The sequence below is a fragment of the Falco naumanni genome, chromosome 1 (genome assembly GCF_017639655.2).
Source record: "Falco naumanni isolate bFalNau1 chromosome 1, bFalNau1.pat, whole genome shotgun sequence".
Lineage (NCBI taxonomy): Eukaryota > Metazoa > Chordata > Aves > Falconiformes > Falconidae > Falco > Falco naumanni.
Genome location: NC_054054.1, coordinates 114,798,261 through 114,817,295, shown reverse-complemented (window position 1 = coordinate 114,817,295; position 19,035 = coordinate 114,798,261). Strand labels below are relative to the sequence as shown.

General features: G+C 46.5%; 1 protein-coding gene across 4 annotated transcripts; it reads left to right on the top strand.

Annotated features, from left to right (window-relative positions):
- Nucleotides 1-1,340: 1,340 nt before the first annotated feature.
- On the top strand, nucleotides 1,341-19,021 carry WDR45B (WD repeat domain 45B). Of its 4 annotated transcripts, XM_040579963.1 has the most exons (11): nucleotides 1,344-1,555; nucleotides 2,820-2,952; nucleotides 7,340-7,414; nucleotides 10,393-10,494; nucleotides 11,140-11,227; nucleotides 11,725-11,819; nucleotides 13,563-13,753; nucleotides 15,689-15,774; nucleotides 16,628-16,729; nucleotides 17,261-17,382; nucleotides 17,688-19,021. In XM_040579963.1, exons 3-11 carry the CDS (start codon nucleotides 7,357-7,359, stop codon nucleotides 17,792-17,794), a joined length of 951 nt encoding a protein of 316 aa, XP_040435897.1. In that variant the 5' UTR covers nucleotides 1,344-1,555; nucleotides 2,820-2,952; nucleotides 7,340-7,356; the 3' UTR covers nucleotides 17,795-19,021. The 4 variants fall into 4 exon arrangements, with proteins under 4 accessions (XP_040435888.1, XP_040435907.1, XP_040435897.1 ...); XM_040579954.1 differs by lacking the exon at nucleotides 2,820-2,952 and having other exon boundaries at nucleotides 1,341-1,555; XM_040579973.1 differs by lacking the exon at nucleotides 2,820-2,952 and having other exon boundaries at nucleotides 1,341-1,555; nucleotides 17,325-17,382; nucleotides 17,688-17,805.
- Nucleotides 19,022-19,035: the final 14 nt, after the last annotated feature.

Genomic DNA, 19,035 nt, shown 5'->3' with positions numbered 1-19,035 from the left:
GCAGGGTGACGGGTTCTCTTTCTGCGCATTGCCATCCTGCTTTAACTTCGTTCCAAATTACACTCCTGGCCTCGCCAGCCACCCGGCCATTAGCTTGGTTCCGTATCTGATATGCAGTATGTACGCCTAGCTGGAGGGAGCGTTAGCACGGACGTGTGTGTCCTCAAGGTCAGATTCTTTATTCCTCCTGCCAGCCACACGAAGACAAGGTACGAAGGAGAGGCTAGAGCAGCACTCCTTGCTTGTTAATTCATGTATTCAAGTCTCATGACTGGCTGAGGAGACAAAACCTTCTAAAGCTGCAGTCTGATCGTTTTTTAATATAGATGAGTGCACAAAGAATAAGTGCAGTACCAAGTGGTCACTGCAGGTCGCTGCAGGACTGTGCGAGCCATTGTGAACTGAAAAGCTGTAGTAAGTTGCAAACAGCGGACAAATCTGAAGTACATCAAGCCATTGACGTGGAAGGCACAGAGCAAGTATAGAAAAGTGAATGCATGTGAAAGATACGGAATAGCTGGCGTTGGTGTGAGCACACAGCGTGGGCTTTCAGCTATGAACGAATTGAGGCTGGACCTCAGCAGCCCACAGGGTCCGTCACCTTGCTTAAAGTAAATTCACTATTGAACTCTGCTCAGGTTGCTCAGAGTCTGGGGTCTTGAAAACTTCCCAGTTTTGAAGTGCTTGGGGGTTTCCTGGGGGTGGTAGGGTTTGCGTTTGGGTTTTGTGGTTTGTGTTTTCTTGGTCAAGTCAGGGCACCCCCCATTTTAGCATATGCTAACTGTATTTCTTCCGTTAGTACTAGTCTAATACTTGTTTAAGTTAATACTTTTAAGTGAGAGCTTTCTACTAAATAGTCCGTCAGACCTGGGAGGGGGCCCGGGGGCTACACTGCCCTGAACCCCTGCGGGGGTGGAGGCTCCGGCCCTGCAGCCCTGGTCTGGCCTCGGGGGAGTCTGGGGCGATCCCCCGTGAGGTGGGGGCACCCCCGTGTGTGTGGGGGCTCCCAGGGCCCTGCCAGGCCCATGCAGGGGGCTCGGGGGTGAAGCTACGGGCCCGAGTGCTCAGGAGCCCCGAGAGCGCTGCGGGGCAGGCCCCAGCCCCACGTTCCCCGCAGCGAGGCCGTGTGCCTGCCCCCGCGCACCCTTCCCGGCAGCCGCCCCTGAGACAATCCCTTCCCCAGAGGCGGGTCCGGGGGGAGCAGACCCTCCTCCTCCCGCCCAGCCGCAGCTGCCTCAGCGCCAGGCGCAGCCGCCATTCCCGCCCGGCCGCAGGGGCGTGGCGCCGCTCGATCGCTCGGCGCTCCTCACCCGCGGGTGGATGGCCTCTGCGCTCGGCGGGGCTCCCTGGCGCGGTCGGAAGCAGCGGGCGGCCTGTCCGCCGCGGCTCGGCTCGGCTCGGCTGGGGCGGGCTCCCGCGGCGGGGCTGAGGCGGGCGGGCGTCGCCATGGTTTAAAGGGCGGCGGGCGGACGCGAACGGGCAGGAGCCATGAACCTGCTCCCGGCCAACCCGCACGGCAACGGGCTGCTCTACGCCGGCTTCAACCAGGACCACGGTGAGGTGGCGGGGCCGGGCCGCGCCGTGGGAGGGCTGCGGGGCGCGGCGCCGTGAGGGGAGCGGGCCTCGCCGGGCGCGGGGCGGCAGAGCTGAGGCGCCGGGCCCGGCCCTGGGGAGGCGGCGGGAGCCCGCAGCCCGGCGGAGGTGGCCGCCCCTGGCCGGTGAGGGAGCGCGGCGCTGGGGCCGGGCCTGCCGCCGCTCCCGGCCGCGCTGGGTGACCGGCACCGGGCGTGGGCGGTCCCCGCCGGAGGGCCCGTCCCGGGGGGCGCGGGCGGTCCGGCTGCGGCTGGCGGGGTGCCCGTGGGCCGGTCGGGGTCGCTGCCGTGGTGGTGCGGGCCCTGCCCCGGGAAGCCGGGGGGCTGTGCTGGCGGGGGCTGCGGGACCGGCCTGCGGTTGTGGCTCCGGTGCCTGGACCCGGCCGCTGCGGGGGAGGAGGGGCAGCAGCCGCGTTCAATGTGATCCTCAATCCATCCGCCCCTCGAGCGGCCGTGTGGTGCTTGCTGCGAGTTGCACCGCTTAGAACAGGCGAGCTTCCCTTGAGGAGCTGCATGTGTCTGCCTTCAGACCTGTGCTCAGAGGGATGTTCTTTTGGAATTGCGTTACTGAAAAGGTAACTCGCAAAATATCCCTTTCTCAGCGTAAGCACTTTGCATTCAAAATCAGTGGTGTGACTTATTTTTGTTTCCGGTTGCCTCATTTGTATTTTAAAAATTCTGGATAAAACTACTGGTCATACTGGCAGACAAGTGCAGATACACGGACTGCTGAAAAGCTTCACTGTATGCTTGGTTTATTCATTTTCTTTTTTTGTAAGAAAGGGGAAGGCCCTTTTCTAGGAAAGGGGTGCATACGCCTCGTCTTGCTTTTGCCATACAAAAATAGCACTAGTCTCATGAGTAAGTGTCATTTTTGTGGAATAAGGAATAGAAGGTCAGAATTTTGAAACATCCTTTTGTCATAACAAGTAATACTCTTGCCTAAGACCATCTTGCAGCTTCTGTCATTGTAGGCTGTAGTTCATATACCTGTTGCTGATGCTGTTGAAGTCATGTGTAGACTTCAATTATAAATTGAACAAATAACAACGAATTATTCTGTTGTTTTTTAGTTTTGACATCTCTGATGACGTTTTGTCGGTAGCATATCAAGTTGCTAATGAAGTGAGCTTTTTGGTAACTCTCTTCATGCTGTCCTGTTGACTTGAAAACAATAGAATAGTTTGTTTTCCAGTAGCTCTGTTTGTACTTGTTTTCATCTTGCAGTTGCAACAGAGGTGGAAAAAGAGATTTGTGAGGATGAGCTTCATTTCAGATCTGCAGGGGGCTGTAATGAAGCGGTTATGTTTGATGCTTGGCCTGTGATGGGGCTGGGTTATACAGAGAACTGTGTAAGAAGGTAATCTTCTCTTTTACTGCAAAAATGCCTTTAGAACATAATTTTGGTGTTTAAAACTTGTCCCCTGTTGCAGAGGCTTCCTTAAACTCTGTAGCAGTAAATGCAAAATAAACACTTTTTTTTTAATAAGGTACATTGGATGTGACATTAAGGGATTTGTCTTGGGAATCTGTGAGCTGACAGTATTCAAATCCCATCTTACCCAGCCTGGCCAGCCTATTGAATAACAACAAAAGCTTGAAGGAAAAACATGTTAGGCTTTCATTGCAGGCTCCTGGAGCTCTCCTGCTTATGAATGATAACTTTTGAATTGTAGGTAGCATGCTAACTTTTTACTAGTTTAGAGCCTTTTTAAAGTGTTAAAGGATAGGTTGTTTTTTGGCTGCTCAAAGAAGAGTAGGTAAGAGGAAAAGCTCACTTCTTCCTTATTGCTTCTACCAAAAATAGTAATATGAGTCATTTGAGTGCTGAAGCTTAGTATAGCGTGGGTGTCTGCATATATTGTCACAATAACCTAATTTCTTAGTAATTTAAGACTAGCCAATCCCATAATGATGGGAAGGTGGGAGGAATGATCTAATAAGTCTTTCCAAGTCTTAACTTCCATGACTGACAAGTGATAAAGCTAGCATCTGCAGTTTTTCTGAAATGTGCTTCCCTTACTGTGTTTTGGGTGATTCTGTATTTCTATATTGGATGCCTTTGCCACTTCTTGTTTTTAAATTAAAAAATAAACAATGTAACCCAAAAAATGGAAGGCACATATTGCCAGGTTTTTCAGTTGTTTTAAAGCAGAATACTCTGACTTTAGGGTCTTAAATTCAAGCTGGTATACTCCTCATTTCAGGCGCTCTTCTAATGCTTTCAGAAGGACATTAAAGTGCTTTACAGAAACGAATAGACATAACATCATAATAAATTACCATACCAGAAAGTGTATGTGTAAATTTCTGACAAGTTTCCCTTGTGTCACCTTTGTAGTCTAAGGCTGTTTTAAAAGCTGAGGTGTGGACTTGTTTTGGTATTGAAACAGTTGGCTCGTTCATTTAATCTTCTGTAGTGGACTGAAATGCTTAGTTAGCTGTAGGACCCCATCAGTATTAGTAGGATCCTGTGCTTCTATGGCTTTAGAGAAAATTTGCTGTAGTAAGGGAAAATAACGTGGTAGGAACTGTGCCTGTCATAGTCACTTCCCTAGCCTTTGCTGTTGCAGTTTCTGGATCTCAGGCCCTAAAGCCTGCAGATTCCTTTACATTAGCATGCCCACTTCAGCTGGTGGCATATTCTAGGCTAGTCATTAATTTAACCCTTCCTTTTTCTTTGTTTTTATAAGAACAAAGCTCACTGTGGCCTCACTGGGGCTGTTGGCGAATAGTGCTTTTGCTGCAGGAACAAGCACAACTGCAGGTTAGGGTAATAATTCTGTAATCAATTATTTATTTAAAGTATCTGAGTTGTCTTCTGTCAGTGGCTCTTTGACAGCATGTGTGTCCCCTCCTAAAATGAGATGTGAACTTTCTGTGGGAGAAAGCATAGCTATTATTGCAGCAATTCCCTCTTTTGGCAGCCCCTCTGCAGCTCTCTGATACCTAAGAGCTTACAAGCCGTAGCAGTCAGGTTTGTGATGCCACTGGTAAATTCTGGGGTCAGTCAGATGGGAAACGCTGGGCTCTAGAGCTGTTCCTGTAACCTGGAATCGAATGAGTAGCAGTAACCTACTTAAATGAGTTTTTACTCTAGTTTGGCTCAGAGGCTGCTGTGACGGAGACCTTTGTATCTCTGTCAGTAACGACTGAGTGTGTGGGCAGTATCACTGTTGCTCACATTCCCTGTCTCCAGTTAAAACATAGGTATTCCCAAGGCATTAAAAGCAGCCTACATCTTAGTCACGAGGCTAGCCCTGCAGAAAAGCTGTAGTGGTGGTGTAGGAAATGTAGTGTCTGCGTTTTATTGTATCAGGAATGCTCCATTTGGGTTTGTTATAAGCAGCTGGTATTAAGACAAGTAAAACTTTACAGTGCTCCTTTACTATAGAATGCTTTCAGCATCCCCCTCCTTTGTCTCTCCTGGAAGTACAATATTGAGTTATAAAACTGTCACTGGAAAAATAATTATGTGGCTATACACTACAGCTACCAGAAACAGGTTAGTTCACATCCTGTACAGTATTGTTTTATGTAGAGAGAAATGTTTCCATTGTGATTTGCTTTCTAGCTGTCCCAGTAAAGTATACTGCACGAGGGGGCAGCGTGTTGGTGCTGTGCTTCAGCGCAGCACACCCTTACGTACTGACTGGCAGAGCAAACTGAAGCATGATGCACGGAGCAGGGAGGAGATAGATGCTTTTAAGTTAACCATATTCATTTTGTTTCAATGTGTTTACTAATCTTTGTGTAATTATTATACTCTTGTTAACCACTCTGGTGTGTGTTTACATTTGTAAACAAGAACTTTTGCACGTAATTTATTATAAAATTGTGGACAGGGTGAAGTTGAGTTGAGGGAGTAGGGGGTTTTGTGTGTTTTTCTTTTTTCTTCTTCACTGTTTAGCTAACTGTTGTACTGTTAGAACAGCCTGGTATGTTGGGTCTGTGACTATAAATAAGAGTTAATTTATTTCCTTTCTACATTGAAGGGTGTGGAGATGGATTGTAGTAGTTTTTCCTTTGTATCTGTGAGTTCAGTGAACAGGAACCCTAAGGATGTTGCCAAACATACTGCCAAAACCCCCACACCTCATAAGATACTGGTCTGTAAAGCAGAGGATGTGTGATGACCTTTTTTTATTATTATTTTTTTGTTGCTCTTGGGTTTTGGTTGGTTGGTTAAGTTTTTTTTGGTTGGGTGTATTTTTTTTACAGGGGTCCCACTTGGAATTAAACTCTTGGAAGTATTAAAAAGGAATTTCAAAATGGCTGCATTTTTTTCCCCCGAATTATGGAGGTTTAAAACTAATATAGTTATCAAGATCAAGTTTATTATACATTTTTGTATTGTTACGCAAGAAAGAACATATTTTTTCTGTTTTATTATAACACAGAACTAAGATATCACCGATTATATTGTTTCTTCCAGCCTCTTAACCTGCATCAAGCTATGAGCAGCGGAAGACATGTATTGAATGTTGCTCGCTTGCTATTCAGTGAGCATATGTGATGTATTTTTTTATGTTTTTTATGCAGACCACAAAGACTGTTAGTTGCCTGTGTTGCAGGGACCGTTGCTGGCCATTTGTGACCGTTAACACCAGGAATACCCGAAACAGTCTCTTGCAGTCTGAGCCTTTTTGCCAGCTGCTGAGCCATCGCTCCACAGCAAACCAGTCCAGTCTTGGGTGTGGGAGATCATGGGTCACCTGGCTATCGGCAGATGGGATGGAGACCTTATGTTAAGAATGAAAACTTCCTTCCACACCCACCCTGTGATTTTTGGGTACAGAGTTTGGGGAAGGGGTGCATTTAGACATAGCTCCTCAATTTTATTCACGGGGTTCAAATCATCGCAGTCATTGGAGTGCATAAGAATAAAACCAAACTAATTTGAATATCTGTCTTCCAGTACTTTGAAGATCTTAACTGGATTTTTGATACAGTGCATGTAAATTGTGTAGCAACTGCTCTTCCATCAGTTTGCCTCTAGCAACAGTAGCTGCTTCTTAATGACTTGTAATTGCTCTAACTTCACACTGGCATTTCTTTATATTAATAACTGCATTCACCCATTAGCAAGTAAAACAGCAGGACAGGATACTGGTAGTTTGACAGATTTCATTAAAAAAGCACATGGATAATTCTATACATAAAAGGAACTAGAATTATTTTCCAGAGTATTTTAGTCTGGCTTCTAATCAGTCACTGGTTTAAGCTTAAGCAGTTGGCACAGAATTGTTGGTATCTGACAGTAGAAGGCTCTCATTAGATAGTTCTGAAAAACTGTGTTTGAGAAGCCCTCTGCTGTGGAAACGTGAGCAATGGCTCATACTTCATATAATCTTAATCATGGTGTAAATTCAGCTTGAATAAGAACAGAGGGCTTTTGCTTCATGATGACCGTTGGACCATAACGGTTAAAATGCAGGTTTCTTTCCCTCTGTAGTGCATGGGATAGGATACAGATGGGTTGGGAATTGCTCTCTTTTCCTTCCATTGATTTCTCACCTGTGTAAAAAGAATACTGAGAACTTGCCATAGAGGCCAGCGCAGAGGACAACTTCTGTGAACAGTTTTCACTTGCAATCACTAACAAAGCCTGCAAGTGGTCTTCAGCTTGAGTTTAACAAAGCAGTTGAGTAATGCTGTCTTAACCCTCTGGCTCTTGCTTAGTTCTTGAGTGTATCTTGCATTTACTATATATGTGTGTGTATATATATATGTGCTTTTTACTACAGGATGCTTTGCATGTGGAATGGAAAATGGATTCCGAGTTTATAATGCAGATCCACTCAAAGAAAAAGAGAAACAAGGTAAAGTGCTTACTTATTATAACATGCTAGCTCTGTGTTGGAAGCTCAGCCTCCTCATTTTTATTTTTTTTCCCTGTAAGATTTTTGCTTAGCCTTCACTGTTTCATCACTGGAAGGCTTTGAATAAAGCCTCAAGAAAGGAAGTCCATGCTGGTCCCAAAGGAACTCTCACTTATGCCACTGCCTGGTCCAGTGTCTAGGTGCAGTTAATTTGCATAAAGCTGGCTGATGGTGAGTTTCTCTCACCTTCTTGCAAAGGCTGAATTGTGTTAGCTGTTGCTAATGTTTGTAGTCCTGAATAGGAGATCAGTTGCCTAGTTATTCACAAGTGGGAGAAGAGTCGCTGGCTGCAGTGCTATTGCGTGCCATCGAGAAGCTGTCCTGTTCTTGTGCAGTAACCTGGATGGTCTAGCACGATAAGAGCACTGCCTTTTTTTACTGGGGATCTGAATGTAACAGTTCTGGTACTTGCTTAGAGTATTGCTTGCAAGAGCACTGTAAGCTTAGACCGTTAATACTCTAAATCTTATAGTCCCTGTATGCTTAAAAAATTTGGGAGGATCTTAAGGTGGTAAACCTACTAACATGTCTTAACAGAAATTACTAGATGAGCTATATTAACAAGTAGTGGGGCTTTTGCTCAGAAAACAAACATAACTGAATCAAAATAAGGGAAAATGAAACCTAGCCTTGTGATCCTAACCCTAAATATAGGAAAAAAAGCTGCTGTGCTGAACAGGTTCCCTAGCACTTCCAGCCTGTGGTGATAGAAAGGTTTTAATGAAAGGAAAAATGCATTTAAAATAGCATTTCCTATGAAACCAGGCATGCTTTCACTTTTGGTGCTGTAACAGATTTTAGTCACTGTTCGTGTGGCCAAAGCTGATAAGGTATTTTCTATTCGTAATAGTAAATTATTCCATAAGCAACATGTCTTGGGGCTGTCATCTGTGATAGCATGCTAAAAGGGTCAGAATTCAGCTTGAAGTCCTATTGAGTTCTTTGTCAAACCTGTCCCTGCCAGTAGCTCTGGACATACTTCCAGGACTCCTGTGGTGAAATGTTTCTTATGAGTCAGATTGCCTTTTTCCTGTGGATTCTGAGAGGTCAGGCTGTACTGGCTGCATAGGTACACAGAGAAATACTGTTCATCTTTCATGTGTATTTAAACCTACCTGAGATGGTCCCAGATAGAGCTTCTCTGTTTGATTTCTGTAACCGGGTATGAAACTAAGTCTTAACAGTTACACCGTGGCTTGTCTGTCTTGCATCGAGGGGTTCCGTTAAATTCCCCATCCAAGCATCACCTGTCAGAACTGTAAAGGTAATGATTAAAGTGTTCTAACATAGATTCAGAACACATTGCGTGTTCTTAAATTGTCTTGGGTTATCATTCATAAATATTTTAAGACTTTTTGTTGCGGTGATAATACCACTTTGTAATAAAATGTGCTTTGTGCTTTAAATGCTTTAATGGAGTTAAAGAGGAGGATCTGGTGCACGAGTGGGTGGTGTCCAAATACAACTGTTCAGGAAGGAAGCTCGGCACTCAGAAGTGTTGGAAAGAAACCACAAGGGCTTGTAAGACATCCAGGGCTTCACTGCTCCAGTAGGAATATCTTTCCAGGCATTGTTGTATGCTCAGGTCCCAACGTAAATTCTTCATCCAGATGTACTGCAGTGCTGCTTAACGTCTAACTGAACCTCCCTTGTCTTACCCTTCGTGGATATGTCTGCATCTTTCCATGGTAGTGCTTCCTCCCAGCTTCTCAGACACTTTGGCTGTTTTCTCCCATCCCTGTTTCTGACAGTAGGTCTCTCTTGAGTCCTTGTAAAACTTCAGTTTTTTCTGTAGCTTTGAAAGACTTTTGTCCACCTTCCCCGCTGCAACCTGCCCATGCATGGAGGTATTGGACAGCCTTTTAAAGGAGAAGTTTGCTTTTACCTCTGCTCATCTACCTTGAAAGCCAGAGTTATGGCCTCTCCTGGCAGTTCAGTTCCCTCTCCTCAGTGGAGTGCCAGGCATCCCTCTAAGCTACGTAAACAAAGCCAAGACCCCACTCAAATGTCATCAAATAGAAACATTCTATTATAAAAGGCTCTGGCTGACACGTTTTTCCTCCACCTGCACCGTAAGCATAGCGCATTCTCCTTTTTAAGCATCAACTGCAGAGGAAGAAAAAAACCCACCCTTAAATGAGAAGCTGCTGTGCCAGCTGATCTGTTTTGCTTTCCCTATGTTTCCTGCATCACTGGAGCTGGACCGTATTTCTTACCTTTACTAACAGCTATGGGTTTGCTCCAGAAAACAGCACTAGAGTTGTGTAGGTCAGTTATATTTATGTGCGTTTGCCACCTTTCCTCAAATCCTCGAAGTCTATAAAGACAAATCTCCGTGCAAATAAAAAGGTTCATGGCTAATGAATACTGTTGGTGTTTTTCTAAATGCGTGGCATTAGCATAATAGAGCAACACCAGCCTTGAAATACGTGTGTGTGTGAGAGGAATGAATCTGAGCAAACTGGACGGTCTTTGTAAACATACTTACACACCCACTCTCTTACAGAAATTACCAAGCTGCCATGATGCTGCTGCTTGATCTCCTCTCATGCAGCATGTTTTAATATCACTTTTAAACCTTGCTGAGTTTTTTTCTGTAAATGAAAACGAGGCCTGTAACAACAGTAGTGATCTTCATTGCTGTGAAAAATAACTATGCTGAGAATCCTAATTTTAAACAAGCACCAAAAAAAATATAATCAAACAAACAAAAAAGTCCTGCCCTTTTAGTTAAGATTTCCTGTCTGTCACTCTTGGAGGATTTTCTGGTTTTTAAGGTCAGCCAGGGTAGGAAGATACTATTCTTCTCAGGTGCCCAAGAGATGTGCTAGATAATGCCAGCTTTTCTTGTAATTGTGGTAAAAAATAGATGGCATTTTAAGAGGTTCTGACACTAATAAAATACATTTGTCTTCCAGAATTTCTAGAAGGTGGTGTTGGCCATGTTGAAATGTTATTTCGTTGCAACTATTTAGCACTAGTAGGTGGAGGAAAAAAGCCGAAGTACCCACCCAACAAAGGTGAGTCTCGAGGGATGGATGTTGTAAATGTTTGCCTTGCTCTGTGTGAAACTGCCCAAAGGACTCCCAAACCAAATGCCTTGAGCTGGGTCTGGTATTCTGAAGGTTATAGGGGATGTTGCAGCAGGTTTAAGTAAACATAATGAAGTTAAGTTGCATCGCTACTGGTGCAGCGTTAACAGGTGTTTATCTGCCATGACCAGTCTCCAAGACCTGGTAATGACCTCCTGACCACTCACAGTTAACTTGGCAAAGGGACTCTGGCTCAGCAGCCTGAGGGGGACAAGGTCCCTGGCTGGCAAGCTTTGTAGGAGAACATGCTACACTTTCTGACTGCTGCCTTAGTTCTCTGATAACCCGCAAAGCAAAACAGAAAAGCTGATTGTCTTAGAAAAATGTATTTTTATTGTCAGCTTTTGTGGTTAGATTTTAGCAGCTCCTACCTGTGTGATTCATTGCGTGAAAGAGTGGGTTGATATGTAGTAGCTAAGTACCTTCTGCTTAGCAGGATGCTGGTCTGTAGCTGCTCAGCTGTTGGGTGCACCTCTTGATTAGCCTTCTCAGACACGAGAGGTTGTTATAAGGGAGACAATGTGGATCTTAGATACACCTTGGTGATCTAATGTTATCTCTGCGCTGTTCTAGTGATGATCTGGGATGACCTGAAGAAGAAGACTGTCATTGAGATAGAGTTTTCGACAGAAGTCAAAGCAGTTAAGCTGCGAAGAGATAGGTAGGTACAGCAAATGTTCCAAACACACAGCTTTGTTTTGTATGCTGTACTAACTCATTTCCAGCGGTTTGTAGAAAGAAAAAGTTCCAGCTTTAACACCAGCCATTAAAGGTAGAACAGGCTTTTGGGGGCAAGCATTAGGTGTAATGGATCACAGCTCAGGTATACTGGTATCTGGAACCTTGGGGAAAAGGCTTTCTGGCCCCCTAATGTAGGGAAACATTCTCACATGCCTACTGCTGTTTTCTAGGAGTGTGAAGGGAATTTCAAGCAGATCTCTAGAGCAAGAGCATCTGTTAACAGCTGGAGCCTGTGTATGTGTGGGCGGAGGGGTTCTGCTGTCACAGCTTTGGATGGAAGTGCTTTGTAGGCTCACAGTTGTGTGTTTTTTACAAGGGGGAGAATATAGCCATTAAATCAGTTGAAATCCTTTGTCAATCTGAATTAATGTCCCTGTTTACCCATCCCAAGTCATAGGAACTTCTTGTCTGTTTCAGAATTGTGGTAGTCTTGGACTCGATGATTAAAGTTTTCACATTCACACACAATCCCCACCAGTTGCACGTCTTTGAAACCTGCTACAACCCTAAAGGTTAGTTGTGTATCTGGGCTGGGGAATGGAAGCAAGTTTATTCTGTTCTTGACACGCTATTTATCTTTAACTGCCTGAATCAGTTATCTATTACATCATTAAACGGTTAACTTACTGCACGGTAGTCGTGCCCTTTGAAGATGCTTTTGTTTATTAATGAATTCTAATAACCATTTTATACTTGGCACAGAAAAGCTTTTTCATGTACTCCTGTTATGTTATAGATTTGATTTCTATAAGAGCTATGTTTTCTGTTGTAAAGAACCTGTAAACTTGAGGTATTTTGTGCTGAAGGCTTAATTATAAACACAAACTGAAGTGCCTCGTTCCTCTTTTCTAATAGAGCTGGAACTGTCTAGCAAATTATTTTCTACAGGATCAAAACCCACCTAATTAGCAAATTGATACTGTTCTTTTTAAATAGCAAGGTATGGCTCTGTCTCTTGCTGAAACGAGCAGAGGGCATCTGTCCCAAGCCAAGCCGAGTACTGGTGCCACGGGCTAAGTACCATGCTGTGCGGTGACGCCAGCTGTAGGCTCCGGGCGGCACAGGAGGGATAGGGCCTGGGGGTGACCGAAGGGTTTGTTGCAGTAGGATTTACTGAAAAATGGAGGTGTGTCTGGAAGGGGAGCCTCGAGGCGGGGGAGATGGGCACGCTCCTGTGGCAGGTGCACACTTAAGAGCAGAGGCGTAAGGGAGGGTCTGAAACCTGGGGGGTAGAACAGCTGCGTGAGTGTCTGCCTCCCAGCACAGCAGGCCCTGCTGTGGAGGTGCACGCGGCCTGCCCGAGGAGGCCGAGGGAGCTGGGCCTGTGCACTTAAGCAAAGTGGAGGCTGCGATGGGCTGGTGGCAGCTGGTGGCTTACAGCTACCTGAAGGACAGTTACGGAAATGATGGGGCCAAACTCCTCTTGATGGTGCCAGACAGTAGAACAAGGGGTGCTGGCCATGCTTGATGGAGCGGGAGGATCAGCTTGGCCATGGGGAAGACGTTCTGCCCCCACCCAGGAGGTTACTTAGGCCTGGAGTCCCTGTCTTTGGAGGTTTCCACACCCGCCAGAAGCGCCGATGGAACGGCTGGCCGCGCTAAGTGCAGGTCTGGCAGGCTGGCTGACGTACAGGCCGCTGGTGCAGGGTGGAAGGTGCAGAAGTACGTTGTTTCTTGTGACACCCACCTCTTGCTCTGCGAGCTGTGGACTGAGTTTGCAGGAATTTACTTGGTGTCAGCAGAACACCTGGCAGAGATTGTGATTTACCTTAACTGGTCTGCAAAAAGTTATGAAGAAAAAAAGTACAAGTGCTGTAAGAACCAAGTTCAAGCATGAATTACTAATAATCGGTTCTACTGATGGAAGAGAAACTAAAGTATCGCCTATTATAAACTCTTACCCTTTTTGAGCTGCTAAGGAGATTTTTTTTTATTTTTTTTTTTTAAATAGCTTTGCGGTAACAGACTGATGGAGCTGATCTCTGAAAACATCCAGATTTTGGATAACCACAACTAGATAACTTTGAAATAAAGTGATGAGAGCAAGTTAAAATTATGCTACTCCCCTACTTCTCTGTGCTCTGCACTTATGGATGGATACTGCAATAGCCATTAAAATGAAATTCTGATTTACTACATGTATGTTTTATTCTGAAGTTACTGATATTTTAGAAACTTTATGTTTGAAAACTTTATTTGGTTATGGAAACTACACAGTTGTTATCTTCTTGTTTGTTTGTTTTCTTGTCTTTTAGGTCTCTGTGTCCTTTGTCCAAATAGTAATAATTCCCTTCTTGCATTTCCTGGAACACACACTGGGCATGTGCAGATAGTGGATCTGGCTAATACAGAAAAGCCTCCTGTAGACATACCGGCTCACGAAGGAGTCTTGAGCTGTATAGCTTTAAACCTGCAGGGAACAAGAATTGCAACGGCATCAGAAAAAGTAAGAATAATACCCTCCTACCTCTGACTTACTGTGTGTTCTAGTGCAGTACGTCCTTCTGAAATAGGAAGGCGCATCCTTTCGTAGGAAAGGCATAGAAATCACTAACCGGAAGACTCATCCTTGAAACACCCATTCTCGGTCTGTCTTTATCTTTACTGCTCCTTTGGGATACTGAAGAGCAATCCCCAGGCTGTGCCCAGGGTGGTGGTCATGTTGTAGCTGACTGTAGCAATGAGTGTTCAATGACATTTGCGTAAGATCTGGCCCAGGCAATTCACATGTTTCACGTGTTCTCCAATAAATACTATTAACTTTAAAAGTAAAGGGGATGGGGGGAAGGTTACTTCTGTTCTTTCACCTTTGTTATCTTCTGCTTAAATTCACCTTAAAACCACAGGCTAAAGAACTGGCATTCTGGAGGACTTAAGTTTTGCTGTGGCCTAACTCCTGTTACGGCCCTGGAGGGAGGCGTGCTGCCTGCCGCTTTCTCATACACACTCTGCAGATGTTTTCATACAGAGTGTAGATGATAAAATGATTCTGGGAATATTTACCAAATTGTGTGTGGTCGTATGTTCGGTAGGGCCAAAGGGCACAACACACTGACAAACCCCTGAAGTTACTGCACAGCACGAATCCCTTTGGGCTGTGCTGATGCAGAGGGATGTAGGAAGAATGCAAAGCAAGTCATAGACCTGCCGTCTCTGTGGGAACCTGAGTGCAGCCAAGCTAGCGAGTGTCATATCCCAAAGTTCAGTGGGTTCCAAAGTGTCCCAAGTTACACAAGGCAGAGGTACCCATCCGCCTGAGGCGAGCTGAGCACTAGCTACCTTCTTCCACTCAGCTGAAATGAGTTTCTCAAGGGAAAATTAAATTAATCCAACAAGCTAAATTAAAAAGTTTTAAAAAAGCAAATGCAGCCATAGCCTCTCTTAACTATGCTTAATTACTGCATGTCTTCTAAACACAGCTCTTAAAACTGCCAACTCCATTGCTAAATAGAGTAACAATCTGCTGGATTTGTATTGACATTCCTTTTTTTTGCATGAAGTTCAAATGGCATTTTCAGACTGAAACAGGAGAAGGGGCACACTGCCATACAGAGCACGCTGCCGTAGCGGACACGCTGTAAGCAACAGCTCGAGCTGGTGTCTTAAAACTAAGCTGATGTTTCCTTAAACCTGTCTCTGCTGGGTTCTGTTCCTTACTGCTGTGTGACTGGAGAGACGCATTTATTAACCAGGTCTATAACACAAACTGTAGGTGACAATCTATTATACCTGCTCTTCATCAGACGACAGTACTACTGCATTGTTGAGCACGTTATTTGGGATATGCTGACTTGTTTTACATCTCTGGTGCCAAGCATCGTTTACTCTTAATTGCAGTACGGTTTCCAGGGCAGTATTCTGCCTGTAACCTGACTGTTATGAGGTCTCTCAGCTTTGGATCAATACAGATAATGAGCATGTGACAGGTAACTAATTCCGCTAGATTAGTTCAACTGAACTACTTACAAGGCAAGATGATCCACAGCCTGACTAGCGGGTGGAAAAAAACGGCACCATAGAGTGCTGGCTGTGGGGAGCAAGAGAGAAAGGGTTCACAGAACCTGGGCACAAAAGGCTGCACCAGTCTAATGTTTGCAAACTAATGCCAGGGACGCACTCGTGCTTCAGAATGTCACTTGGAAGGAGCTTACTTAGTTGAGCAGCTAAGTAACAAGACGGTATAGCAAAGCATTCTAATGTTGTGATAGTGTGGAGGGAGATCAGTATTCTTCCCCAAAATTGAGAGGTTCTCTCAAATGTACGAAGATGAAAACCCCGGTGGTGTACACGGACACGCTGGGCAGAGATGGAATTTTAGGATGCATTAACAGATGTGAGAGCCTTCTGGTTTTCCTAATGTAACGCTTGATTCCTTTTCAAGGGGACCCTCATAAGAATATTTGATACTTCATCAGGGCATTTAATTCAGGAGCTCCGAAGAGGATCACAGGCAGCCAATATATACTGGTATGTTTAATTGCTTCTTATTTGTCTTCTTGTGGGTGCCGCTGTGCTGAGGCACCCCGGCCAGCGGCACCCAGGGCAGCTTCAACAAGCCAAGGGAGGGCACGCTGCCACGGGCACACGGCAGAATTGGCTGGGCCTGGCTGCCCTCCCTCCGCCCGGTGCTGCTCACCGGAGAGCAGTGGCTGGCAGCTGGGTGAAGCCTGGCACAGGTTGGAGGGGCTGGGGCAGACACGCGCGTGCTGCCAGCCCCGCTCCTCTGCGCCCAACAAAAGGGAGCTGGGGGCACCCTCCGACTTGCCACTGCAGTGTGCGGATGCAGCAATGCAGCGTAACGCTTCCCGGAGAGATGAGAGACTGGGACGGGCGAGTGGGCGCTGGTTACAGCACGACAGCCCGAGGCAGAAGTTTGACTCTTAACTCACTGCAGGGAGCAGCTCTCCCTGGAGAGGGTAAAGCGCTGTTCTGCCGAGCCCCGTGCTGGGGCAGGTGTGGCTCGTTTTCTCCAATACCTGTCCGCTCCCCATGGGAGAGGTCATGTGTTTTCTTCCAGCAGCAGTGGCATGGCCCACACGGCTGGTGCCAGTTCGATGAGCCACACTCTGTGCTCACGGCTGAAGGGGCTGGTCACCCTGGCAGCGCAGTAGCTCTGCAGTGGAGGTGGCCCAGCTGCTCCAGGAGAGGAGCTGTGACCCCCTACGTGCCGCAGCCCCTGGCCTGCTGGGCTGGCAGCGCCTCTAGGCCCCTGCAGCAGGGGAGCTGTGTATCCCGGCTGCTGCCGGTGTGTGCCGGCACACACGGTGTGGTTATCCACATTTGCATGTGTAAATACTGTAACCGTCTCTGTTCTCTACAGTATTAACTTCAATCAGGATGCTTCCCTCATCTGCGTGTCCAGCGACCATGGCACAGTGCATATTTTTGCTGCAGAAGACCCTAAAAGAAATAAGCAGTCAAGGTAGGGTTTGAGCCATTCGGAAGTCTCTGGGGGGGGTGGGCTGGGCAGGGGGTTCTTGACCTTTTAACAGTGGTCTTGTCAAGGAGTCGCAAATACCTGTGCTACTGGAGGTGGCAAGATTAATTTGCTGTGCTTGAGTGACGGTGCAGACTGAGGACTGTAGAGCAGCTGCCCCGTGTTGGCTGTCCTCTGTGGAGCTGTAACTCCCAGCAGCAGGTTAGGGTGGGGTTGAGTGGCTGTCTTAACAGGAACATACTTTGTGGATACTTCCCATAAAGCAGTCTCTACTGAAAATCAATCCTTTTGGCGGTTTTTGCAGACACTTAAAAATATAAAGCCAAGAAGGCAGTTGTAGGGTCTCCCTTCCCTAGAAGGAGGATTGTGTGTAGTACCCGGTACGTGGAAGAAGACAATAAAAAGTCCATCAAGCAGCACTTAGTGTGAACGCTGCGACTTGTTCACATGTCCCAGCAGTTCTAAGTCACCACCTTACTAAGCTGTTATGCTTTTTTTTCTCTCTCTCTCTTCCAGTTTGGCCTCTGCCAGCTTTCTCCCCAAATACTTCAGTTCCAAATGGAGTTTTTCCAAATTTCAGGTTCCCTCAGGCTCTCCGTGCATTTGTGCCTTTGGAACAGAGCCAAACGCTGTCATAGGTAAGTACTGGCGGCTGCCCCAGCTTCTGTCGGGGGAGCCAGGTTTGAACTACAGCGGCTCCAATGCTCGGGCGAGGCGGTGCCGCATGGCTGGGTCAGCAGAGAGCAGCGCTCCGGCCGCTCGGCACGCCAAGGGAGCAGGCTCGAGCAGTGCCTGGGCTGGAGGGAAGTGGGTGCAGAGCTGGGCTGGCCGTGCTGCCCACAGGCACTGCCTGAGTTCTCGTGGTGGGCAAGGTCAGCTCCACCCAAAGGAGCACAACTGCGCTCCAGGGACAGCGGAACTAACGCTTGTGTTTCCATTGCAGCAATTTGTGCGGATGGCAGCTACTACAAGTTCTTATTCAACCAAAAAGGGGAATGCTCAAGGGACGTCTATGCTCAGTTTCTAGAAATGACGGATGACAAGCTCTGACGGAGTCGAGGGGAGCACAGGGGTCAAAGTACTGCCTTGGCTGTGCCGCAGCTTTGGAGGGACATGTACGAATGTCTAATACTGATGAAGTTTAGCAGACCTCACTGAGAAGCCTGGCCCAACGTGATCACAAGCTCTGAAGTAGTGGACTACATATGTTTATTTTCATTTCTGCAAGTATTCGTCATTAAAATCTCTTTGGGTTACTGTCATCAACTCAAGTTTTCAAGATGTGGCTTTCAACAAGCTTGTGCCTGTTGGGTTTCTCTTACCTGAACTGTGACATGACTCCCACTCCACACGAGTGCCTGCCACCCCGCGGGGGCTGGACAGAGTGCAGCTAGCCTTAGAAAAGGGAGGTGAAAACTGAAGATTTTAGGCATTGCTTTACTTCCGCCGAGTGGCTGGGGGTGGGGGGGAATACCAGCGATCACGCTCAAATCAACGTCGATGCTCGGCTACTGGAGCAGGGGCGCTGCCTTCCCCGCCCCGGGGCTCGTGTGGCCACAGGCTGCTGCTCACATGCACCCGCTGGAGCTGAGTGATCAGCACCAGTTGTCAAAGGTGCCAAACGGCACCGGGTGGCCGCAGGCAGAGCGGGGCATCAGCTGCCCCCTGCTCGGGGTGGGCACATGGGGCTCCTGGAGTGGCGATTCCCTCTGGAATGCCACAGCCGGCCCAGCTGGGGGACAGGACAGGCCACTTACACACCCAGCACAACAAATGAACATCTGCGATGGCTTTAAACTTGCAAACTTACTTTTTTTTTTTTTTTTTTAGTTGGAGATGTTGCTTACTAAATGCTGTTGGCCTAGGGACAGTTAGGTTAGACTAAACTGACTGACTTTTGTAAACTCTTTCCCAAAATTGTTACCTGGCAATTAATAGTTCCTGCTGAACTAATGCACAGACACACAACTAGGACCTAACGGCCACAAGCTCTGCAGCACCCAGTACCCAGGGGGGGGACGTCCTGCTCTGCTGCCATCGAATGTCACAGATGCTTCAACCCTGCCACGCCTGTTCACTCTTTTAAGATTTAGCTGCAAATCTAAATTTGACAAGTTTCTTGTAGCATCACATAACATACTAAGGACTAACTTCTACGCAGATTTTGATGTCAAGGTTGCATGTTGCTTTTATGTGTATTTAATCACAGAAATTGTTTTGCACACTTATTTGTAATATGTTATTTCTTTTAAATAAAAAGTAACTAATTTTGCTGTATTCCCTGATGATCG